Source organism: Schistocerca gregaria, chromosome 2 (genome assembly GCF_023897955.1).
Source record: "Schistocerca gregaria isolate iqSchGreg1 chromosome 2, iqSchGreg1.2, whole genome shotgun sequence".
Lineage (NCBI taxonomy): Eukaryota > Metazoa > Arthropoda > Insecta > Orthoptera > Acrididae > Schistocerca > Schistocerca gregaria.
The window spans coordinates 89,400,813-89,428,177 of record NC_064921.1 but is presented as its reverse complement, the minus strand read 5'-3'; the positions used below and the strand labels follow the sequence as shown (position 1 = coordinate 89,428,177).

The window sequence follows — 27,365 nt, the reverse complement described above, 5'->3', positions numbered from 1 at the left end:
ACTACGAACTGCGATCTTCCTGACAGGAAATCACGAATCCAGTCGCACAACTGAGACGATACCCCATAGCTCCGCAGCTTGATTAGAAGTCGCTTGTGAGGAACGGTGTCAAAAGCTTTCCGGAAATCTAGAAATACGAAATCAACTTGAGATGATCCCCTGTCGATAGCGGCCATTACTTCGTGCGAATAAAGAGCTAGCTGCGTTGCACAAGAGCGATGTTTTCTGAAGCCATGCTGATTACGTGTCAATAGATCGTTCCCTTCGAGGTGATTCATAATGTTTGAATACAGTATATGCTCCAAAACCCTACTGCAAACCGACGTCAATGATATAGGTCTGTAGTTAAATGGATTACTCCTACTACCCTTCTTGAACACTGGTGCGACCTGCGCAATTTTCCAATCTGTAGGTACAGATCTATCGGTGAGCAAGCGGTTGTATATGAGTGCTAAGTAGGGAGCTATAGTATCAGCGTAATCTGAAAGGAACCTAATCGGTATACAATCTGGACCTGAAGACTTGCCCGTATCAAGCGATTTGAATTGCTTCGCAACCCCTAAGGTATCTACTTCTAAGAAACTCATGCTAGCAGATGTTCGTGTTTCAAATTCTGGAATATTCCATTCGTCTTCCCTGGTGAAGGAATTTCGGAAAACTGCGTTCAATAACTCCGCTTTAGCGGCACAGTCGTCGATAACAGTACCATCGGCACTGCGCAGCGAAGGTATTGACTGCGTCTTGCCGCTTGTGTACTTTACATACGACCATAATTTCTTCGGATTTGCTACCAAATTTCGAGACAATCTTTCGTTGTGGAACCTATTAAAGGCATCTCGCATCGAAGTACGTGCCAAATTTCGCGCGTCTGTAAATTTTTGCCCATCTTCGGGATTTCGCGTTCTTCTGAACTTCGCATGCTTTTTCCGTTGCCTCTGCAACAGCGTTCGGACCTTTCTTGTGTACCACGGGGGATCCGTTCCATCTCTTTACCAATTTATGAGGTATGAATATCTCAATTGCTGTTGCTACTATATCTTTGAATTTGAGCCACATCTCGTCTACATTCGCATAGTCAGTTCGGAAGGAATGGAAATTGTCTGTTAGGAAGGCTTCTAGTGGCACTTTATCCGCTTTTTTAAATAAAATTATTTTGCGTTTGTTTCTGATGGATTTGGAAGAAATGGTATTGAGCCTAGCTACAATGACCTTGTGATCGCTAATCCCTGTATCAGTCATGATGCTCTCTATCAGCTCTGGATTGTTTGTGGCTAAGAGGTCAAGTGTGTTTTCGCAACCATTTACAATTCGCGTGGGTTCGTGGACTAACTGCTCGAAATAATTTTCGGAGAATGCATTTAGGACAATCTCGGAAGACGTTTTCTGCCTACCACCGGTTTTGAACAAGTATTTTTGCCAACATACCGAGGGTAGGTTGAAGTCCCCACCAACTATAACCGTATGCTGCTCATTTGGGGAGAAAAAGTTGTTATGTACCAGACTATGAACCATGGGTCCTGGGTTTGATACCTAGTTAATTTTAGTATTTTAATCTGTCACTCGTCACTTTTTTCACCTCTGGCAATGTCTGTTAGTGTAAAAAAAGCCAAATTGAACTGTGGACTACATTAAACTGCAAGTCCCCTTATACCTGGCTATGAAAATCTGATTAAAGCTCAAAGAAAGTCAATAGTGTACCCACTCCAATAACACAATCCTGGTAAAGCACTGTGTTGTTCAAAATGACTTTCAGGTTGAAATTTCCTGGGTAATTGAAACTGAATGTTGGACCAGGTCTCAAATCTGGAACCTCAGGCAAAGGAAAATATATAGTCTAGTCAGGTGTTTTTCTTGCAAGAAAATTATTTAAAAGTCTAAACTATGTAGGTTTTTAACTGGGTCATACATGGAACTTTTTCATGGCTTCTTGCAAGTCGCCATTCATCTTCCACAGTATTCAAAATACTCCATACCTCCAGATATATGCCCCCACACCTTCAAACTGTCAATGGGTGCCATTACTAACAAATGATGTACCTGATCACAGTTCATGAAGTGCACTCACAACTTTATTTCCACCAGTACGTCTCTCCTACCTTCCAAACTTCAGTCCCATAGATTGTGGCTAAACCATTTCTTTGCAACATTCTTTCTTCCAGGAGTGCTAATCCCACAAAGTATTCAGGAGGTTGTCTGTGAAGCTGCAGAGGTAGGAGGTGAGGCACAGGTGGAACTAAAGCTGTGAGGGCAGTTCGCAAGTTTTACTTAAGTAGCTAAGTCAGTAGAGCACTTGCCTGTAAAGGTCCCACATAAGAGTCACAGTGTGGCAAACAGTTTTAATCTGCTGGAAAGTTTCAAATTGGAACACACTCTTCTGCAGAGTTAAAATTCGTTATGAAACATTTAACTTGATGACAGCTTTAGGTTTATTTTACCATGTCAAATATGGCACTATGTTAGTATGTAGGGAAAAATTCATTTAGACAAGCCTGAAATGGTTCAGTCAGGGATCACTGGTTCTCCATGGTTATTTGCAGCCATGCTGCCTGCAGTACTTCCCATACCTCAGCTACTGAAACGTGTGTGTTGGAAGATCCGTACAAGCAACATAACAGTTAAGATGATCTCAGAGATGTCGGCGAGGACTACGAAAATTTGAGTTCCAGGATAATATTATGAACTGTACTGCTCCAGCCATTTGAGGACATTTCTAGCTGACTGACAATGTCACAGCTTAAAGCTGATGAGGCTTTCACAGCTGCTTGACAGGTTCCCTGTTGGTACTCATCTTGGGACCTTCAGCCAATGGCCATTTAGCAGTTTTTTCTGATATTTTGCCAGCATAAGTGGCTACCATTCCAATCTACCACCAGAAATGAAGGGTAATTCTTGGACAATGTTAGGCACTTGTGCTGCCAAAATACTAGAAAAATCACTAAATAATTATAAACCAGAGATCCAGAGGTTGAATGCAACAGGCAACACTTTAACATTACTACACTTCATCTTGCCAAAAGATTACATCAATGCCAAGGAAGATAATCAGCATATACATACACATAAATGTAATCTTTGGAGATGAAATCTTAACAAAATCAGTCACCAGTGTCTTCAAAGTAGGTAAATGATTCTAGAGAATGGCTCTTAAACAATTCCCTGACCATAATGTTGTCATCATCACCTCTCTCCAGCCACAGCAACATCCTATGACGAAGAACAATTGACTCACTGCAGAAAGCTGCCAGTTGCCGATCACCAACAGACCTGTTTTGGTGCTCCATCAGTGCACAGCCACTAGCATTGGGGAGAACACCATCCATCTGCTCAGAGCCCAAATGCAGCATGACTCACTGAAATACTGTGATAGACCCAATACTGGTCCATATCTGATTTACTGATGTGACCAGTTGTTACAATGTAGTGCCTTGGTTAGGCTCCAAAGATCATCGTAATCATTTTTTTACCTCTACCATCAATTTACCCATGGAGTTCAGCATGATGTTACTTGCAATTGTTCCATTAATCCCCTCACAAAAACTTTCACTGTTCAAATATGCTAAATGATCACAAATTTTGTTGTTTCTAAATTACTTCCTGCTTCCATCACCTGAAAATTGATGATGAGCCCTTTGTGCAATACAGATAAATATGTCTGACCTTATACAGTTACCACTATGAAGGAGGAACTGAAAAGAGACTGATGACTTCTTAATTGATCTGTTAGTCCACTCAAGACAAACTTTCATTTTTGAAGCATGACAACAGTTCACACATTTGGCAATATTAATTAAATTCCCCAAAGTTGTGTAACTAAGATGTTATTTTATTTTATCTTGGTGACATCCAGTCTTGCCATTCCACTATGCCATATTCATGCCCCATATACATTTTTCAAAATAAATTATAATGCCATACAGTGCCATATATCCCTGGGTTTCATGAATTCAAACTGTTTCATAAGTGCTTTACCTGAAGACCTGATAGCAACTCAACAGTTTTTTTCCCTTTTTTTTATACTGTCAGTCAACATGAACTCCATCTTTGACAGTATGCTTAATTTCTCCAAAATGTGAATTAGTATTCTGATTTGGATTCCATGTTGAACTCTGTGTCTCCAATGATAAGCTGTGTGAATAAGTTCACAGGTTCAAGGGAAGAAAGAGACCATTCCTCTGAAAGAACTGTGATTTTCAAAAGCAATGTTAAGGAAGCTTGTGCAGTCAGATATATTTTCTCCTTTGTTTTAGGTGTTTTAAAATGTGATTAAAGTTTATTAAGAAGTTTCTGGGGCGTATACAGATGAAAGATATCGGTTTTCTGGTCCTGATCCCTCCATCCTAGCGAATCTATACAGACTGAGAGACCACTTCCTTCTCAATTAAGCACCACCTTCCTCAGATGTGAAAACAAGCAATAAAAATAATTCACCATTGAAAATTACTGTTGAAGAAAATCTTAATAGTTCATAATGCCATGTAGCAAACCCAGTAATTTACAGGGTATTTTATTCTCATGATTAAGGGTCAAAAATTTAATCCTGAATTAAATTTTTTATTCATAATCTGCCATTGATGTCTGCAGAAATGGCCTCATTGTGCAGGAAAGCCAGGTTTGAAATTGATATGAATGGAGACAATTTGTTGGTTCGTAATTGAGATTTTTTTCCCCATGTTGTTGTCAACTTTTAGTCTCACATTTGCACAAAATTAAGCTCAGTTGAAACAGTCACATTTTTCAACATAACAGGGGATCACATTCACAAAAAGCTTCATATTTATACACAAAACAATGTGAGAACAAAGAAGCTGAATAAAGAACAGTATCTGTCTATTTCAGATGTGAACTAAAAACTTACTTATGAACCATGTTCTGGCTCACTTATTACAAGTTTTATGACGTGGCTGCCTGATAGAATATTCTCAAGATCTCTAATGTCATTCCAGTTATTTTTGTCATACCTAGTTTTCACATAAGTTCAGATTTGAATGAAAACCTTTGTTTTATTTGATAGAAAAATCAAAGAACTGAAGTAATGACAATAGATATGTTAAACAATAATGATTTAAAGATAAAATGTTGCAGAATTGGATGCATATGAAATTTTGTTTACATTTTGCAGTTAGAGGATTGTAAATTAAATAAAAATGTGCCTTACAAAGTCACATATACTTTCACAATCAAAAGGTAACTTTTTAAAAAAATTATTAATAAATTTTAGTCTGGACAACTTAAATAAAATTTCATGCTTTTGCAAGTGTTGGTAACATTTATTATTATATGAGCAAATTAAATACTGGAAAGTTACAGTGTTTGGAGATAGCTGTATCTTCAAAGAATGTCCCCACTTGTTCTCTTCTGTTTTAAAGTGAAATGATAGTATGAACAACTTTGTGAAATATTATGTTTACCTGTTGGGACTGACAGAAACATTGTTACTAATCACAAACAGTGAATAGGATTACTGTTGCTGAAAGAGCTTCAACTACTATGAGCTTCATCATAATCTAAGTGTCACAAGTTTACCCTACAAAGCTCAAAAAGTGGTATCAGATAGTTAATTTTGTCAAACTGACCTAAATATTGGTCCTTTTCAACTGTTTCCTGTCTTTATTTATATTCTGGTCAGAACAGAAACTAAAAAAGGTGATATCTATGTCTTGTTCTTGTTGTGTGGGAAATGTTAAAAAAGTATTTAATGACACTGGCAACACTGTGCTTGTACTGACAATACTATTGCCTTTCCCTTTCCAGTTAGATTGAATTATCCTTTTGACTCATCTCAGTATCAATTTTAACTTATTGCAGTTGCAGCATGGGTGGTGAGAGCAATTGAATTGTTTTTTGTCAAGTGCATTATGAACAGGAATGACAAAAGTATGATCAATGCTGAAGTATCAAATTTTTGTGCAAAGCTTGGCAAAATCAATACTACGACTTACATAAAGTTACAAAATACTTATTGTAAACATTCCCTATCCAAGGCACAAGCAGAGCATCAAAATTTTGTGCAAAGCTTGGCAAAACCAATACTCCAACTTACATAATGTTACAAAAAACATATGGTAAGCATCCCCTTTCCTAGGCACAAGTAGAATATGTGTCTGGGTCTTTTGGACAACCTTTAGAAGAAGCCAGAATTCTTCAGTTACTTCATTACAGATGATGAATCATGGATTTTTTAATATCATATCAAGACAAAATGCCAAAGTCAGCAGTGTCATTCAGCAAACTCTTCATTCCCACAAAAGCAAGAATGACTAAACTCAGAATCAGATAAATGCTCATTTATATTTTTAACAGTCATGAGATCATCCACAGTGAATTTGTGCCTGCAGGATAAACTTTCAGTCAGTCCTTCAATGACTCAGAGAATGAGTGGTATGAGTGAAACTAGGGATTTCAAGTGCTTGGAAGATCCACTATGACAATGGCTCTGCTATACAGCAATCCTCATCAATGAATTTTTGGAAAGAAATAGTATTTCTGTGGTTCCTTCCTGGATCCCAGTCCCTGTGATTCCTCTTTGTTTCCTCACCTCAAAAACCACTTAAACATAAGTCAACTTGGTACTTTGGATAGTATCCAGAAGAGCGCAACTACTGAATGGTATTACAACAAAAGGATACAAGAACTGCATCAAAGATGGGAAACAGTGCTACCATTAAAGTATAGCTGCCAATGCAACAGTTTTGAAGGGTAAAAACATTGACATGTAAAAGGAATGAAATTCATACTTCAGAAAAACCAGTCTCATCACATTTCTAGCACATTTCATATGTAATGTAACAGATGGTAAATAAATATCTAGCTCTCAATGTGATTTTCCTTTCATTACTGTGTTACATATATGATGCAAGGAAATAATCCCATGAACTATATCAGTATAACCACAATGTCTCGACAATTTTGAAAATAATCCATTATTGAAGTGACTAGAAACTATTATTAGCCAAATACATCCTGAAATTAATTTTTTTTTCTTGAGTAGGGTCAAGATGATGACATGAAGGAAATGATGGAGCAGCTTCACCAGTCATGTCTTGGTGAGAGTGGTGCATCAGATGGTACGTTATTACCTGAGCAGTATACTTATAAAGTGTTGTGTGTATTTTAATGGAAAATAAATGTGACTGTATAAAAGATTCTTGGACTTCTTATCGTGTAAATTCACAGTAAAACCTCAAGATTTCAAAGATTAAATTCATTGTCTTCGTTATGAGTAACTAACTATGATAACTGCTGCTGCAGTGTCTTTTTATAGCCCATAGATGGCTTCTGATTAGTCAGTAATTATGTAATGTCATCCCAGATGGTGTCAATGCCTGTGCTGGTGGTGACACACTCCAGTCATAGCAGAAACATTGAGACAAAAGCTTTTGGTTCTTCTCTGCATTGAGAGCTTGCCTCCAAGCACAGCTAGGATCATATCTTCTGTCATGGTTGAATATCTCCTCACATATTATTTCTGCTCATTTCATCAAATAGTATTTTATGTTTGTTTGTGAGGCTGTGCTCAGCAAATGCAAATGTCTCCAGTTCTTGATTTCTGACACACTGTTGATATTCTGCAAAGAGGTCAGAAATTGTCCAGTGGACTGACCAATGTAACTGCTTCCACACTCACAAGGTATGTTCTAAATCTGAGGGATCCTGAAGTGAAGACTGTCCTTAACAGGGCGTAGCACCTCCTGCATCTTCTTAGGAGGTCAGAAAACAGTCCTTATACCTTTTCTTCCCAGGGATCTGTCAATTTTGCTGGATATAGTGCTACAGAAAGGAAGGAATTCAGCCAGTAGCTTATCATGTAAATGTTCAACATTTTCACATTTCCTTTTTTTGGAGAATGCTTACTTCATATCATATGATCCATAGCTGTTCTATTGGAACACATACTCTAGATGATTAATTTCAGAATCCAAGTGGTCTTTGTCGGAAACTGTTTTGCTCTGTATCCCAGTGTATTTAAAAGTGCTCTCTTCTGGACTGGGTGTTAGGATATAAATCAGTGTGCATCAGCTTACAGTACAGTGGGACATCCATCAGACTTTTGTTGTACCACAACATCTAAAAATAGCAGCCTTCCATTTTTCTCTGTCTTGACAGTGAACTAGATGTTTGGGTGCATGCTGTTCATATGTTTATGGTAGTGGTCAAGAACTTCTACACCAAGTGGTCGGACACATAAATGTGTCATCAACATAATGATAAAATGAAGAGGAATGAAGGGGAGCCAAATTTAATGCACAATACTCAAAATTTTCCATAAAAAAATTAGCCATTACTAGAGGCCTTGGTGAATCCATAGCCATTCCATCTGTCATTTCATAAAATTTACTACCAGGCAGGAACCAGATGGTCATCATAACATGTCAGAACAAGTTTATCATTTCAGGAGGAAAATGCTCTGCCAACATTTTAAATGTGTCCACTACAGGAACTATTGTAAACAGCAAGACTGCATCCGACATGGCTAAATATCATTTGGGCCAACCCTAATCTGTTTTATTTTCTCAATGAACATCTGAGATTTTTAATCTAGTGTTCACAGTCACCAGCCATCAGAATCATCAACTTAGTTAAATATTTAATCAGCCTCTAGGTAAGAGAACCAATAGTGTAAACAAATGACCTCCTTGGAATACCTTCCTTGTGGGCTTTAGGTAGCCCATTCAGCCTAAGAGGTCTAGGAGCTCATGCTCTAAGGTTTTTGACGATGTCCTGTGGTGGACCAGAATTCTTCAGGAGCTCCACCATTTTTCTGCTGTATGACAAAGTTGGGTTTCATTTTAGGCATCAGTATGTACTGTCCTTCAACAGTGAAGCCACTTTGTTGTCATATTTAGGGCTATTAAGAAAAACTGTGGCATTTCCCTTGTCAACCAGAAGTACCACAAGATCTTCATCTTTCTGCAGTTCATGGAGGCCTTCTCTCTGTCTGCTCTTCTGATGTTAGCGCTATTAGTTCTCCTGTCTAAAGGCTGGCCAAATATTTAACTAAGTTGATGATTCCAATAGTTCACCAAAGTGTACATCACATCAAAAACTCTCAGATGTTCATTGAGAAAATTAAATAAGTTAGAGTTGGCCCAAAGAATATCTTCCTGTGGAGGACACATTAAAACTGTTGGCACAGCATTTTCCTCCTGAAAATATAAAGTTCTTCCATCTTATGACCACCGTTTACTTCTTGCACAGCAGTAAATTTTATGAAATGGATGGAATGGCAATGGGTTTTTCACTGGCTCCAACAATGGTCAACTTATCTATAGAACATTTGGAGGAATGTGCATTACATCTGACCCCTCTTCATCCATCTTCATTTTATATGAGGGTTGGAACTTAAATAGTAGCGACTATTTATTCACAACTGATACAAAAGAGTTACATGTTTGCACCTGTTACTGTCCTGCGAAGTAGTCACCAGCATTCTGTAGAACCCTTTGCCAATGATATGGAAGGTACAGTATACCATTAGCAGAGCCTGTTGTGTTGATGGTGTGAATGGAGCGGTCTGCTGCCTGTCGAATCTCTGGAACAGTTCTGAAGCGAATGCCACAAAGTGGTTCCTTTATCTCTGGAATCAAATCATAGTCACAAGGACTTATGTCTGTGGAGTATGGTGAATGGTACAGTACTTCCCAGCAGAGCAGCCACAGTTTGTGCTGTATGTGCCCATGCATTGTCATGCAAAATGATGGGTAGGTTGTGCAGGAAGTGTCGCAGCTTCTTTCACAAAGCTCGTCGCAGGTGATGCTCCAAAAATGAACAGTAATACTGTGCATTGACAGTCTGCCATGGAGGAACATAATGCATTAGGATAACACCACCACAGTCATACATGAGAATCACCACAACTTTAGACCACTCCAGTCAAATCATCAACACAACAGGCCTTTTTAACGGTATACAATGCCTTCCACATCACTGGTTATGGGTTCTACACAATTCTGGTGTCTACTTTGAAGAACAGTAACAGGAGCAAACATGTACCTGTAACTCTTTTGTATTGGTAGTGAATATATAGTCGCCACTATTTAACTTCCAACCCTCATAGTTATGTTGACACACATTTATGGTCTGGCCACATTTTGTAGAAGCTCTTGAGCACTTCTAGAAACTTATGAAAAGAGTGCACCCAAACAACCAGTTCACCATCAAGATAGAGAAAGAGGGAAGGCTGCCATTTTTAGATGTTTTGGTATAATAAACGACGGATCAACATTTTGGCCACTCACTGTAGTGCAAGTCAATGTATACTGATTTATATCTTAGCGCCCAGAGTTTTCACCATTCACTCCAGAAGAGAGCAGTTTTAAATACAATGGTACACAGAGATAAAACAGTTTCTCACAAGAACAACTTGGATTCTGAAATTAATCATCTGAAGTATGTTTTCTGAAAGAATGGCTATGGTTCACACAATATGAAATCAGTATGCTCCAAGAAAAGGAAATATGAAAGTGTTGGACATTCATGGGATAACCTACCAATTGCATTCCTTCCTTTCTGTAACACTACATCCATTAAAATTGGCAGAGTCCTTTGAAGATGAGGTATGAGATCTATTTTCTGACATCTTAAGAAGATAAAGGAGATGCTATGTCCTTGCAGAATACTCTAATGCTACTATAAATATAAACATGGGAATAACAGACAAAAAAGGACAACTTGGTAAACAAAAACATCTACATACAAATATTACAGTAGACAGAACCTGTACAGTAATCTAAGCCTGCTTTACACTAATTACATAGGCACATAAAAAACTAAATAGGTATATAACTTATAGCTAATTAATTTTGATATGAGACCAACTGAGGCTGGAAAACAGAGTATTCAACAGGTGTTGGCCTCTGGATCCCTGTGGTTTGTAACGTCTCTTGTGAGTGCGAAAGCAATTACATTGATCAGTCCATCCATACCATTTCTGACTGCTGTGCAGAGCAGCAACGGCATATAAAAATCGAGAACTGGAGAAACTGCAGCTGCTGAGCACAGCCTCACAAACAAATGCTATTTGAGAAATTGAAAGTTTTGTCCCAGACTTCCACATACCAGAAATCTTATTAAAGAGCCTGCAGAAATAAGAATGTGTGAGCAGATCTTCAATAGTGACAGCAGATGTAATGTTAGCAGTCCATGGAAGCAAGCTCTTGCTGCAATGCATACGCTTGGCTGGAGAGGTGACACTACCAACAACACACATGTTGACACCATCTGCAATGGCATTACATAATTATCAATCAGAAGCTATCTATTGGCTATATAAGGCCACCACAGCAACAGTTTTGACTGTCAGTTGCTCCTGATAAAAATAATAGAGGCAATCATTGAAAGCTCAAGGTCTTACCCTGAACCAACACAGCAAAAGTCCAAGAATCTTTTATATGACTGTGTTATCATGAAACACTTTGTTCTCAAGAAATGTGACTGTCTTTCATACTGCCTAATTCTTCCAAAGGGCTGGTACCTATGTTTTGAAATTTTTAATCAACGTATTCTCCACAAATTGTTTTAGATTTATATTTACTACAGTGATTTATTTACTCAGGAACGTTTGAGTTAGACGTCTATCTCATAGCATGTAGACTTCCTTTTACCTTGATGATGATGATAATATGTCATGCCATGGTATCCATGACACACAAAATGCACTGGGGAGCCATTCGGATACATGAACATTCAACCATCTCCATGAGAACTAAAGAAATTGTTTGGAGACGAATGAAAGGAGCACACATATTGTTTGATGGCATTCCAGCTGTTCTCAATGGGACTGATGTCATGTCATCTCATGGGCCATATAAGCAGGCACATATCTGTGTTACTCGAGTGGTTCTGATACAATTAAGGAACAAGGACATGGGTCATTATCTTGCTGAAGGTACATAGACTATTGTCTGCAGGTGCAAATTGGACACCCATGTTTGGAAGTAAGTTTCTATATTATTTGCTGGTAGTTGACATATTTGCTATTCTGATCTATAATAGTTGAAAGTGATCACCATCTACAAAGAGTTTTTGCTTACGCTGGTTGAGTTTGGTGGTGGCAGTTTTCCCCAAATTGTGATACTCATGGTGGCATGTGATACGTTATGTGCCTGTGTGACATTTCAAGCACATTTGGCACCTACATCTACATCAACATCTACATCTGCATAGATACTCTGCAAGCCACCATACGGTGCATGGAAGAGGGTACCCTGTACCACAGCTTGTCATTTCCCCTCCTGCTTCACTCGCAAATAGAGAAAGGGAAAAATGGCTATTTGTGTGCCTGCAGTCATGTTGCAAACTAATTTGGAGATACCACATACCTTGGCTATTAAGATGACAACCATTACAAGATAACTGAAGAAAACTTTACAAGCGAAGATCACTAAAAATGCAATTTATCGGGTGACCAGTTTTGATAGAGCTATGTTGTCATCGTTGGATCTGCAAGAGATGAACAGAAGTTGAAAGGAAAATATTTGCAATCAATACATTACAACTTGATAAACTGTTTTTTTTATACAACCTATGGAATTATAACATACCTGCTTCAAAAATTATACTACATATTGTACATTAGTGTTGACAGTCACTTCACATTGCATACACACGTCCCACTGCCATTAAGATCACTATACATCAGCACGTCAAATATAAAAGTATTATGTACAAACATAAATAGAACAATACAGTGGCATTTACAAGTGTTCTTGTTCACCACCAGCTGGCAACTGACAGAAAAGTGATATAAACAGAACGACTATCATTTACATCCACCAGGTGGCACTGTGGTGGTTGACTGGATTATTTTCTTGCATACAGCATAAAACATAGATACATAATAGATAGATAATTGGTAATAGATTATTAAGGATCATTTTTATTTACATTATTATCAATTAAACTCAGAGAAATATAGAAATTTTACACATAATTTGTGTGTGTACCTACAATAATTTTATAGGATAAAATATGTGTGATGCATGTTAGGCAACAAGAACTAGACTCTCAGTGTGCTAAATATAAATAAGTATTTAAAAAGAAATTCTTCTGGTAGGATGTCAGTCTTCTAGTATACTCTGTGTCCTGTTTATAATTTACATCTGAATGTCTATAGTTATGTTTCGAATTTCTCATCATAATAGCTATTCAATATATTTTTCTATTTTTTATTCTTAAAAAAAAAAAAAAACAATTCTATAAACATGATACTATAAAAAGATCACTGTTAAAAAATAACAATCTTATATCATATTACGAAATTTGTCTACACCATGTATGTCAGCCAATGTCTAGGTACCCAATGGAGATATGATGGAACAACATTCATCATGATCTGTATCATCAAACGAAATTAAATTGATGTTGACTTGTTCTTAGAATTTATATAGTAAATAATATAAATCTAAATAATACATCAAAATCAGAACAATTTTATCAACACTATCACATTGAAGAAGGTTCTCAGAAACTGTTTAATACATTTTATAAACCTGAAAGAATAATCCAGAATTACTACATTATATTTTCAAAATTAATTGGGTTATTATAAGCATTCCTCGACATCCAATGACATGATTTAAATCAAGAACAACATATTATTGCTATCTTCATTACATTTTATACACAAAAAAACATCATGTATAAAGATGGATCTTAATAATATATTTAGAACATCAGCATTTATTGCATTACAACAAATTTTTTCCAGTCAACTTTTTTTCATCTTCTTCCAGATCCAATGATGACAGCATGCTTTTTTTAGTGATCTTGGCTTGTGAACTTTTCTCAGTTAACATACATTACATACCATCCATAAACTGACAATGTCAGGAATATATAACCACTACAAGACCTGACAACATTTCTGTTGCATACCAAGCTTAACTATATCTTTCGGTGTTACCACAAGGGCACTTTCTGTCTAATAGAGCAGCAATCTTGAACTGAATTGCTCATGGTTGAACATCAATGTGTATTTACTACTAATTTCCAGAAAAAGGACTTACCATATGCCAGGAAACCGGACTGTAAATAAGATTTATCAATATTTTGCATGGATCCTTCACTGTGTAGTTCATACTTGGTTAAATTTTAACGTTGTGGAGTACATACATAGCTGTTTTGTTAGTGTAGCCATCTGTCATGGCTACAATAAGTAAGAAATAAATTATAATTTTATTGATTTTCTGCAACAAATATTTACTAATTGAAAAATCATTTTGCTACATTGGGCTGCCACATGTAAAAATGGATTTTGACAGTTATTCACTGTTCATGTCAAAACATAAGTCTGCTGTGTTACAAGTACTTCCTTTAATATAATGGCAGTGATTGTCATTTCTTGTTTCAACTGTGTTTCTTATATATGAGTCTAATGATTTAACTTCATAATCATCAGTGTTATCACTGGTCATTCCCACTGAATGTTCCTCAATTCCAAATCTTGCTTGAATTGTATATGACCTAAACATTAATGTATTTTCAATCTTCGTGAATTTTGAAACACACCGGTAAGCTAACAGAAAAATAAAGGGTTATTAATAAATGTTTTAACAGTTATGTCATACTTATTTATAAGAAAATGCTAATTAAAATATTTGTCACAGCTAACATTGATGAAGCTAGGAAGGGGAATTTCATTGAGGATGGCAATTTGAAGGTATGTAATCATACACATATTTTAAATAACTGTTTTCTGCTACATATCAACATGACAGTTTTCTCTTTGTACAGATAAAAAGCATGTAGCACATGTACTTGTTAAAAATCTTCAGGTCTCTGTCAATGAATAGAGCCCAAATAGAAATTGTTTAGCATAAATCTTTCTATTTTAAAGTGAACTACACATGAAAGATTTTTGTGCCTTCGTCCAGCTATGACACTGTAAAGATGGGGATAAACACTGAAATATGTCAACAATAACACTACTTTTGAGGAGATGGTTTATTATTGAGCAAGATTTTTTGCACCAACTTTTCCTTCAGAATAATCATAGTTTGGTCTGTGAGCTGGTGTGGATGGACGAGAAGTATTACTGAAATTTGATCATCCCTTGTGTATGTTGTACCCTCTAACAGGGCAACATTACATGCCCCATGATATGCTGAGAGTAGCCTTTGCTATTTGCACCGCAAATACACTACAGCATGATATATCCAGACAATATTCAAACCCACTAAGAGATAGAAATATGACCAATCCCTGCAGATGTGTGTACATTAACCATGGAAACTAGTACCAGTTTATTGTTCAGTCAGTATTTTGCAGGATAAAAGCCAGGGGGCACTTTACAAGTGTGCCAGATTAATTTGCTTCCAGTTTCTAGATTCTTATATTTTTTGCATCATTTCCCCATTATCTTTCATTGATTTTGTTGAACCTTATGCATGTTATGATAAATTACATATTTCAAACATGTATGACTACAATCAAATTCGTATTACACACACATCAAAAAACTTTTTGCATCACCCCAGTTCCCAGAACTCCTGAAGACATACATTGACTGTGGATATTGTATCACAGAGACAGTCTCTTTGACTGTTCAGAGGTTTCACTAAACCTGCCGAAAGATGTAAACAATCAGGCATGACCAGTACCTATTAGATGTAAGGTGTATGACAGTCAATCAGTTCCAGTCATTCCACCAGGAAGGAGATACACAGCTCATGTTGTCTGTAGTTCAACAATGCCGAGACGGTCAATATTGCAGTTCGATTGTGTCCACATTGTAGGCCAGGAAGGGCTCTCAACAAGGGAAGTGTCCAAGCGACTTGGAGTGAACCAAAGTAATGTTGTTTGGACATGGAGGAGATACAGAAAGATAGGAAGTATCAATGACATGCCCCACTCAGGCTGCCCAAGGACTGCTATTGCAGTGGATGACCACTACCTACGGATTATGGTTCGGAGGAACCCTGACAGCAATAATGATTTGTGCGCAACCACAGGACATCTTGTTATGACTAACTGTGCGCAATAGGCTGCATGATGCGCAACTCCACTCCCAAACTCCACAGCGGGGCCCATCTTTGCAACCATGACACCATGCAGCATAGTACAGATGGGCCCAACAACATGCCGAATGGACCGCTCAGGATTGGCCTCATGTTCTCTTCACTGATGAGTATTGCATATGCCTTCAACCAGACAATGGTCAGAGACATGTCTGGAGGCAACTCAGTCAGACTGAATGCCTTAGACACACTGTCCAGCGAATGCAACAAGGCAGAAATGATGTTTATGTTGATCTCTATTCCAATTTTCTGTACAGGTTCCAGAATTCTCAGAATTGAGGTGATGCAAAACTTTTTTTTATGTGTGTATATTGTCATATTGTCAGTTGCAAGCTACATTTTTTTTCTAAATTTTTACGGTAGTGTTGTGATGGTCTCTGCAGTATTTCCATCTTTTTATGTACATGGACTAGTTTTTTTCTAAGAATGTATTCTATAATTCAAGACTACAATGAAAATATAACCCATATGAAGTCAACTGCTGTGGTGTATTATTGTGTCTGCACGTATTATAACCTGTTGTGTCATGTCTCAGGTAGTTCCCTTCAACACAAAAGTATATGGTCTCTTTATCCTATAAAATTCTGATTTGTGTGTATTTCTTATGATGCCTGTTAGGGAGTTTTTATTTTGAGATTGATATAACTTATTCCATTTCCTAACAAATATTTTATTTTTTTCCAAAACCTCAAGATTTCAAAAGTTATTTATATTTAAAGCTGTAATATTCTGGAATATTCAAATATTAACATGTAATCCTTTCCAAAATCCAGTGTTACAGTTTTTCAACCCCAGTTTTACTGTTTTCCCAAAATGTATACCTTTCCTAAAACAATACCTTAGTTTATAAAATATTCAAATTATAGTAATTAACTTCCTAGAAATTTCTTGGTGGAGTCACTGCTCATTAAGATGTCATATAACAGTACCCACAATTTTGCAAGTTTCTAGTTACACAGCTGATAGCTAATAAAGACAACTTCACCAACTATTTTATTTTTGTTTTACTTTTTCTGCCTTCTGTGTTAATATCTAAATTGTAATAGCTTAAACTGTCAATATTTTGTCATTCTTATACTTTTTGCATCCTTACATAGGCATGCATGGAAAACCATAGTCAGTTGGAAGTGAATATTCAATCAGTTGTAAACAATGTTGATCCATGATGTCATTATGCTATTATTCAATCTGTGGTGTGAATTCAGTCAGTAAAAGCTGTTTCATTTGCCTCTAGTGAAATTCTGTGAGACTATTTAGAGTGAATGTAACTTACCAATGTGCATTTGCAAAATCTGTATTAATGCACTGCAAGAAGGCTGTTTGCCTAGTATCAATAAACAAGAAGAGAATTATAATGTAAACTCAGTTGTGTTGCATTCATTTACTTAATAACTGTTTATAATCTCAAATAATCGTAGAATGAAAATTTGAGTAGTTGAAGATTCAGGATATTGAAGAGTCACAAAACCAGATTGATTACATTATATGGCGAATAATGGTCCCCCTGAGAGTTGTTCTTTCTGCACTCCATACACAGGTGGGGCAGGGGGGGGGGGGGGGGGAGGAATGTCCTGAAACATGGTAGATTGGAAATACACTGTGTCATGTTCATCACAGTGGTTTGTAGGGAATAGATGTACAAATCTTCACAGCTTATTTTTATTTGTTTTGAAATCTATGTCAGTTAGGTCATAATTCTGTGCATTATAACAGGAAAACTGAAAAATGAAATTTTTTGTTTTCTGAACAGTAGATGTCTAAGGCCATTTGTTTTTGTACAGTAAATTTATTAAAAATCTACATTTTGTTCCAGTGCTACATGAAGTGCATATTCGTCCAAATGACATGTGTAAGTAAAAATAAAACTCAGGAATTCTTTTTATGTTATGAACATTTTTCAAATACTTACACATATTAAGGTAATTACAGTGGGTTACTTCAGTGATTAATTATCAGTCTCATGGAACAATTTCCTTAATAGTAGTGATGACATCAGCAGTTGCCAGAAGAAGTGATGACTTTCACAAATGTCTAGTAAAAACATTTTCTGTCTCTTCCAATATGATATCTTAGTTGAAAACACATAAATGGGCAAACTGCAACTAACCCAAATATCATACATTTCAGTCTAAAATCTTTTAAAGTGTTAGATCATGACATGTGAAATGTCTTCTCAGTCTTAAATTGTGTTTATCAGTTATAATTTTCTAATTATATGCTAGTGCCAAAGTAAATAGGAAGTATTAGGCCTACTTTTTAATATACACCTAAAGGAGGTAGTATTGGTCAAATCTAGAAGAAAAGCTCCAACAATTATAGGTCTGGAAATTAATTCCTGATGAGATATGGCCATTTCACATGTGACAAGTAATGTGTAGTATTTGGTGGTACAGACCATCCTACTGTTGCAGTTCATTGCTAAAAGTAGATTATTACAGTATGCAAATCCTCAAGCAATCATGGAGGTGAGGTGTGTCATCAGGATTGTTTCAGTTTGAATGTATGGGCAGGAATTGTCAGTGACAGACTAGTAGGGCCATACACTTTACCAAACAGGTTAGTAAGTGCTGTGTATTAATGGTTTCTATGCATTGAATTACCAGCACCATTGGTGAATGTTACCTTTAGAGGAAGACTACAACTGTTGTTTATGCACTAAGGGGTACCACCTCATTTTCACTGGATCCTGCAAAAGTACCTCACCACAAAATTTCACACACGATGGATTGGTGGAGGATATCTGGTAGCATTGTCTACCCACTTATTGGCCCTTAACCCATTGAATTTCTGGCTCTAGAAACATACAAAAGCCTTGGTGTATGCCCAAGCCACTGACTCTGTGCAGCTGTTACAGGAGAGTTTGAAAAATGCATGTGACACAATTTGAATGGAGATAAGTGCATTTGAAAGAGTGTGTTATTCACAGTGATGAATGGCTGAAGATTTTGTCAGGAAATATAGTAACCACACACAGCATTCCCTATCATATCTACTTCTACTTAACACACCAGAGAAGGAAAGTTGCTACTCACCATATAGAGGAGATGCTGAGCTGCAATAGGCACAACAAAAAGATTCACAGAATTATAGCTTTCAGCCATTAAGGCCTTTGTCAGCAGTAGACACACACACACACACACACACACACATACCCACATGCAAATGCAACTTGCACACACGTCTGCAGTCTCAGTGAACTGAAACAACACTTGTGCAGTGTGGTTTCAGCTCTCTCAGCTCTCTGATACTGCAGATGTGTGTGCAAGTTGTGTGTTTGTGTGTGTGTGTGTGTGTGTGTGTGTGTGTGCGAGTGCGCGCGTGCGTGCGCGCGCGCGTTCATGAATGTGTGTATGTGAGTCTACTACTGACAAAGGCCTTAATGGCTGAAAGCTATAATTGTATGAATCTTTTTGTTGTGCCTATCGCGACTCAGCATCTCTGCTACATGGTGAGTAGCAACTTTCCTTCTCTGGTATTGTTACATTCCATCCTGGATTTTCCATTGTTTGATTTCTACTTAACACATTGATGGGAATGAGGGGCAGATTGGTCCATGTTTCAACAGGTATTGGTATCTGCAAATATCATTATTGGAACTTTTCTTCTAGTTTTGATCAGTACTAACTTCTGTAGGAATACGTGACATCTATTTTTGAACATCCTGTATATAGTAATAAGGAAAAGTAATTACTCACTAGCAAATGATTTGTTGGTGATACATAGTCAAACTTTGAGACCAAATAACATAACTAACTTTCAAATTTCCACTCCTTCAACTTTCAGTACAATAATTAAAAACACACACACACACACACACACACACACACACACAGAAAGAAAGCAAGAAAGAGAGAGAGAGAGAGAGAGAGAGAGAGAGAGAGAGAGAGAGAGTACTCTTTCTGTTGTGACAATATTTGTTCTTAGTTTCATATTAATGTTTAATTTTTTATAGATGTGGATTGACTTAACTGATATGTAAGATTTGTGGAAAATAAATCTGATATAACGTAATTGAAAAGCTCTGTTACTAGCTGATGTTGTTATAAAGTTATATGACAAGTAATAATGTGCTATAACCAGGTCTAAGTATTTATAGATGTAAAAAAATATTTCATTGAAAAATTCTATTGTAATCAAGTAAACACTAATCTACTAATAGCAGATAAACATCAGCTATATAACAAAATAGAGGAGGAAGCAGGTTTTTTTCCAAGTAGCAGTTTCTTACTGGTTTACTCAGTTACATTTAATTAGCGTAAGTGTGAAAAGTATTGAGCAGCATAGTCATAGTTTATTATTATTACTGTACTGTATACAGATTAAGTTTCTGTCATGTCTTTGTTTTTTATTAATGCATACACTGATTCATTCCACATTCCTAAAGGTTCTCCTCCTTGATGGAATCTGAGGAAGACTGTCCTCTACAACACACTAGAAACTGTAATTTGCTTTTAGCATAATACAATATTTTCATGATACTTATTTTACTATCACATGTTGCATTAATTTTATGTTTCTTAATATTTTATCTATGGTTCTGTGGCAGTTATATTCATCCTTTGAGTTATCTTCATGGCAGATTACATCCAATCTGCATTCTGCTCTAGGGTTGTCTACTTTCCTATAAACTTCTTTGTCTACAAGCTTCATGAATTTACAAAAAAGTATGGAGTGGTGTTTCTATTAGCAGCTTGTAAATAATTAATGTGGGGAGAAAAAAGAAACACATACTATCCTTCACAAAAATGTGCAAGGATAGTGTTTGTACATGCAGCTTATATTCATTTAATGTAGGGACAAAACAAAAAGATATGCTGCTCAGAGACTTTTTGTATATTTGAGTATGCTACATGATAAGACATTTATCAATGAAGGATAATTATATGAAGCATGCTAAACAAGCACTTACAGAAAAAGAGAAAAAGAATATCCATAGTTTATCACATTTTCTCACTATGTTCTCCTCAATCAAGTACTGATAAACAATATAAGATAATTTTACTATCTTTAAAATGGAAATATGTCTATAATTAGCCTTTAATTATAAAATAGCAAATTCTGTGTTGCAGATGTCAGATGATGGAGTCTTTGATGCTGATACTGCAATTGCAATGTTGCCTGATAATCTCAAAGATGTTGCATCAAAGGCACTTACTGCCTGCAAGGATGAAAGTGAGTACATACACAAGTTACTTTTATTATTTGCTCCTCGCAATATGTCAGAAAAATATACTGCCAACAATGTAGACAGAAACAAAACTCTACACTCTTGCTGCTTGTCATCTTTATCTTTATGTACTAACTTACAAAGACTTCATTATGTTTCTAAAATGTACAGATAAAGATAATTTTACTGAAGTATTAGAGTTTACAAAACTTACTACAGTGACTGTTTCATGTCAGACACATTTTAACTCACATATGTAGTTTATTTCATCTGTTCAGTATCAAGATGCAATGGATAACAATGAATATCTTCTCCAGATATGCGTCACATGAAATCATGTGATGTGGACCTACATGTATCTGTCAATAAAATTCTTCTGGATTTGAGGACGCATTGTCTATTATAAAATTCCGATGTCACGGCAACTGTTGCAAGATGCCTTTCTCAGGGTGTACTGCAGTACACCCTGAGGGAGGCATCTTGCAACAGTCGCTGAGACATCAGAATTTTATATTTGACAATGCAGCCTCAAACCAACAAGAATTTTATTGACTGTGACAATGGTTGCGGAAGTCTATGTTTACAACAACATGTATCTGTTCCTCTTCAAATAAAATATTTTAATTAAGTTGTTATCAAATGACTGATGAGCTCTTCTGCTACTGTGTACTGACATATCACATTTACAGTGTTGCTGATGTGTGAGATCGGCATTCATACAGAAGTCAAATCCAGGGAATATGCATTCTTGACATTCGGTAACTGGTTTCAGAGAACATTATGAGTTGCACATCTGTGAACATAGTAGCTTCATCTATGTTCACAGATGTGGAACTTTATCAGGAAATAAAAACAGAGCAGTAACCAAAATTGAAGTCAGTCTGTTTGTAAATGTGCATGTTTGTACATCTGCAACATCGAAATCTGTTGCTGGGGAAGTTTATAAATAATATTTTGCTCCATCTCAAGCATTGTAATACGCTTGTATGCTCTTTGATATGCTGAGATGTTGTGCACAAGCCTGTCTCACTCTTCAACAATGTCCCTCCTGAGATCATCTTGTGTTCAAACACTGTTCCTGCGATGACACTCTATAAGTTTCAACTGGTCTCTAGCATGTTCAATCAGTTTCACGTCAGCAGATACCACAGGTTGTTCTGCACTGTTGATTCCTGCCTCACAGAGGAATTTTGCATTATCGAAGCCATTTGAATTCCATCTTTACAACTATTAAAAATGAGTGTTTATTTTAATATACACACATTGTTTTACTCATTTAAAATATTGTCAAAGGCCTGGAATGAAACATATTTATAATTTTGCTTTCCTTCAGAACCTAGAAACAGTTCCTTAAAAAAACTAGAAGCAAACCAAAAAGTAAAAATATTTCATTTAAATTAATAAAATGAAACACATGTGCTAAAATAAACACACATTTTAGTCATTTCATAGACGGAATTAAAATACCTTTAGCATCTGTAAAGCAACTGTGGACACTATGGCTGCAAAATTGAATAACTTTCTGCGTTATCATCTAACAAGATGAATCTGTAGGTGAAATACTGGCTGAGTCTGGAAAATAGGTTGGAAGATACTGTCCCATTACTGCACTGCCCTCAAGTCACCCTTGATAGTGAAGGGAGGAATTTGAAATTCATACATGACAGCAAACCAAAAAATAACTTCCTGCTGAGTCCATGTGCTGTATTCATTGGTACCTAGCCACCTCCATACTCTTCAGACAAATCCTGTATTTGGTGGTAAAGAAAAGTGAGTATCATAGCTCTAGGTTCCATTCAAGGTGTTGACTTACCACCGTTCTGACACATTGTAGTGATGGGAAGTTTACATTTTTGTTCATGATGGATGTTCAGATGTCAAACTGTTTGGAGATGGTTACATACTGTCTGGGTTGACACAGACCAATCAATAGCCTTCAAAAAGACAGCACACAATTCTGTTGCATTTTGGTTTGGTACCTACAAGCCATAGTTTGTACATCATAGTCAAAGATGGTGGTGTTTACCAAAGGCAACCACTATGAGATATATCTTCAATGTTTTGTGTGTCACAACAACAAGTGAATGTTTAATGATGTCACTGTGGTATGCCAATTTGATGGACAACTTCCTAAGCAGCCAACCCTTCTCACCATAAAGTGACAATGTGTTCATAGTCAAAGGTTGAAATGTCCCTTTGAGATGTGTTTGCAGAATGAACACTGTGCACAAGCCACATTGTACTGTCCATGACTGGAGACATAGTTCACTCTACTAAACTGCACTTTCTGCATTGAATCTCCATTAGACAGCTGTACATACTTTTTTACTGTTGTCAAAAGTACATAGACACGAGCAGGGAAATTGAATATTTGTAATCAAACATCTTATACTTCTGACTCCCATGAAACAATGGAATCTCCAGGTTGTAATACCAACACTATAAGGAATAGGATAGATTGCTACTCATGGGAAAGATGATTGCTGAGTCTCAGACAGGGACAATGAAAAGACTGATACACATGCAGCTATGGCTGCCAGGCAGCGCTCTTCTCTCCCCCACCCATACCCTGATATCCCTCCACCTTCCCAACCCCACTCCAGATTGCTATTCTTGTGACATTGACATTCCAGTCAACATTACAGGTGGTGGCCAAGTGTGTGAGGTGTGCTTACTTGTGTGAATCTGTGTATGTTTTCTTTGCTGAAGAAGGCTTTGGACACTAGTTGCTTGTGTGACAGTCTTTGTGTTGTGCCTGTCTGCAATTCAATGGGTCATCTTTATGTTGAGCAGCAATCTATCCTATTCCTTATGTTATTGTACCTCTCATGAAAGACATCTAAAGAGCTTAAACATGAAAATGTTCAGTGGACAAGCACTTAAACACAGAAATGAATTTAACATGACGTTGTCAGTTGGTTATTAGTGTTTAGTTGGTTCTGGTCATAAAGCATACTTTCTCTTAAAGCTTCATGCAACCTGTCTGTAAGTAAATGAGTAATATAAAATGGAATTTTATAAATATTGCTGGCATTAACAAATGGCTTTAAAAATGAATGATCCACTCTTTTAGGAATCTCAACAATGAGCCAATCCCTAGAATTGCCACATGATGGTATTTGTTTGAAATAATTTATCCTCCACAGCTGAATGCTCAGTGTCATTGCTTTTGGTGGAGAAGGACCTGGGTGTGATTCCTGGGTACCTCATCAGATATTTTCTGAGAAAGGGAGAATCATTCAGCCCCATGAGGGCAAATGAGGAGCAGCTTCAATAAGGAAGCAGCAGCTCAATATTCATCTATGGCAATAACTGCAGGAGGGATTGCCAACATGCTGATGACATTTCCTATGATCATAGATCACTCTTCTTACTAACTTGTATAGCAGTCTGCCAGTTGGAACAGGCCTAAGGCCTTTAACAAGCAAAATGAATGCATACATTGTTGGCACATGATCAGAGGTAGATACTACTCTACATCTCCATGCAACTGATAAAAGCTCAGAAGCATAAAATGTGGAGACTTTTGTGAGCCTTGAGATGGTGCTTCCTGACATTACACAGGGTAAATATACAGCAAATGAAGGAACCTCACAGCAATTACAGCACAGTTATGCACTTTTGAAGGAAGCCTTCCAAAATAAAGAAATAATGATAAGTGATTCACAACATGGCTTCAGAACTGGCAGATCAACATAAACAGCTATTTTGCCTTCCTAGATAAAATTCTAACTGCAACAGATAATAAACAACATGTCCCGACAATTTCCTTGACATTATCAAAGCTTTTGATGTAGTTGGCCATGACATCCTGTTTCAGAAGCTAAGTAATAAGGAATACGAGGCCTACCAAACATGTGGATCCACTCTTACCTCTCAACAGATTACTCAAATAAAATACAAAGATATAAATGCACAAAATTTCTAACTTTTATAGTAATACACAAAAAAATCAGACATGGAGTCCCTCATGAGTCAGTTCTTGGGTCCAATACTTTCCTTCTTTATGTTAATGAGCTATCAGAAAAATTTACAAAAGAAACAAATGTACTTTTTGCAGACAACACAAATAGCCTAATTAAATCATGTGATAAAAACAGCCTACAAAAAACAGCTGCTGATATAATACAAAATTAACACAATGCTTCATAACAAACAGGCTAATAATAATTTCTGAAAAAAGTGTCAATCCATTTCCACATTTCACAGAAACTCCACCTGACAAAACCTATTTTTAAAATTGACAGAAAAAACTGTCTCATCTATGAATGCAACAAAATTTTTAGGCATACATGTCCAGAATAACCAGAAATGAACACCTGAATAATGTTAAAGTTAAATACACTTATATGTGCTGTAAGAATCCTCTCACAAAAGACAAGTCATGCATCAGTGGTCAGAATGTACTATGACAGTATCCATTCACTACTGATGTATGAAATTATCTTTTGGGAGATTTCCATATGTAGCAGAAAATATTTAGGCAACAAAAAAATATTGTTAGACTTTTAAAACATGCTAAGTACAGAAACTCCTGTAGACCAATATTTAAAAGTCTTAGTATACTGCCCCTTCTTTTTTTATATTCTATAAAGTACTAATCTTCATAAAAGCAAGCACACCAAAAGAAGAAAATATCTTCAAGCATAATTGTGATTTCCACTCATGATACTGGGTAGAAGCATTACTTGCATGTCAGTAGAGTAACATTTCGTAGGCTGTCTTTATCACAAAATTTACTTAAGTGTGAAGTGAAACTAAAAGAGTACTTGCTACAGCACTTCTTTTATTATATATTTGAGTTTGTGGAGATCCAAGAAAATATAGCATAATGGGTCACATATTCTTGACCACATTATTGTTTCAATCATCTTACTGTTTTTATAATTATACTACCAACATTCAGCACGTATCAAATGTTGTTTTCTAAATCACAATATGTATAAAGTTGTACATACTATTTCAAACTTGATTTACGCTATTTCATTTGTAAAAACTATGTACTAAATCACAATTTATGGGATGAATAAAGCAATACAAACTACAGTACATTTACAGTAAGTAAGATATTAGCCATAAAGAAACGCAAGTGGTAAACAATGACAATGTAGCTGACAGCTTTGTAAAGCCTACTGTAACGATTTCAAATGCTTCACAGAAAATAATGCCATCATTATTATGTGTACAATTGTAGTACATAAATTAAGTAGGTGTCTTCTGAAAGATGAAGTATACTGACACTGCCATTGTTATTGGGCAACAGGAAGTGTTATTTATCTGACTAGAGAGGTTGTTTCTGCTGATCCACAATAAAATTATTACTCTTAGTGGTAATGTTGGGTTACAGTCTGTGCAGCTCTATTTACAGTGGTATACAACAATAAATTGTATCTTTCAGACAATTTTTACCCTCTCTAGTGCGTTATCCCACTGTCAGTTACACTACAAACTGTTGTGTGTATACCACAATCATTGAGATTTTCATTGTCAGTCCTTGATACATTGCCTGGCAACATTTGTTTTGAGTTCTTCAACCAAGAGCTGTTTGATTGATAATCTGTTGCTTTGTCTGTATGACTGAGTGATCCAAAAGAATTATTCTCCATTGCTGCACCACAAGTAGTGGATGATAATTATTTGAGAATATCATTATGAATACTGCTGCAGTTTCTGCAGTCCTTCCCAGCTACTGACTCACTGCAATTTACTGCTTGTGAAGTTCTTTTTATCAGCATTTCCCATTTCTCTACGGTTAGAATCATCTGATTGGTTTTTCTGTAGCCCCAAAATATTTTATATCCCATTCTCAATTATTAATATAACCACTATGTCGCTTAAGTGTGCCCATTTACATTGGAAATTGGTGATCATAATGAAAATTTCACACAATTTAGAACTGTGTTCTTTATTGGGATCTGACCTGGAACACTGTATTTCAAAGATAATTTGCTACCAGTTGTGGCATCTATGTATATGTCACAGTCCGACCTAAAGTTCCAATGTGTCACTTGTTTCTCTCAATATCTCTCAACTTTGAGATAGTTCCTGAGGGATGCAAGCATAGCGCAATTGCACAATTGGGAGACCAGCAAGAGCTACCCTGTGACCTAAGCTTGGGGGGGGGGGGGGGGGGGGGGGGGAAGAGGTTTTTCACTTTAGTGTTTTGGGAAAGGGAGGACTGAAGG

At 36.6% G+C, this 27,365-nt stretch overlaps 1 protein-coding gene across 1 annotated transcript in view; it reads left to right on the top strand.

Moving 5' to 3' along the window:
• Positions 1–27,365, top strand: part of LOC126336391 (general odorant-binding protein 83a-like) — a 43,741-nt gene that overhangs the window by 11,194 nt on the left and 5,182 nt on the right. The window contains exons 2-5 of the mRNA XM_050000066.1: positions 6,989–7,064; positions 14,604–14,656; positions 17,827–17,862; positions 21,083–21,185. Of these exons, the coding sequence (XP_049856023.1) occupies positions 6,989–7,064; positions 14,604–14,656; positions 17,827–17,862; positions 21,083–21,185 (268 nt within the window). The remainder of the gene's footprint in view (positions 1–6,988; positions 7,065–14,603; positions 14,657–17,826; positions 17,863–21,082; positions 21,186–27,365) is intronic.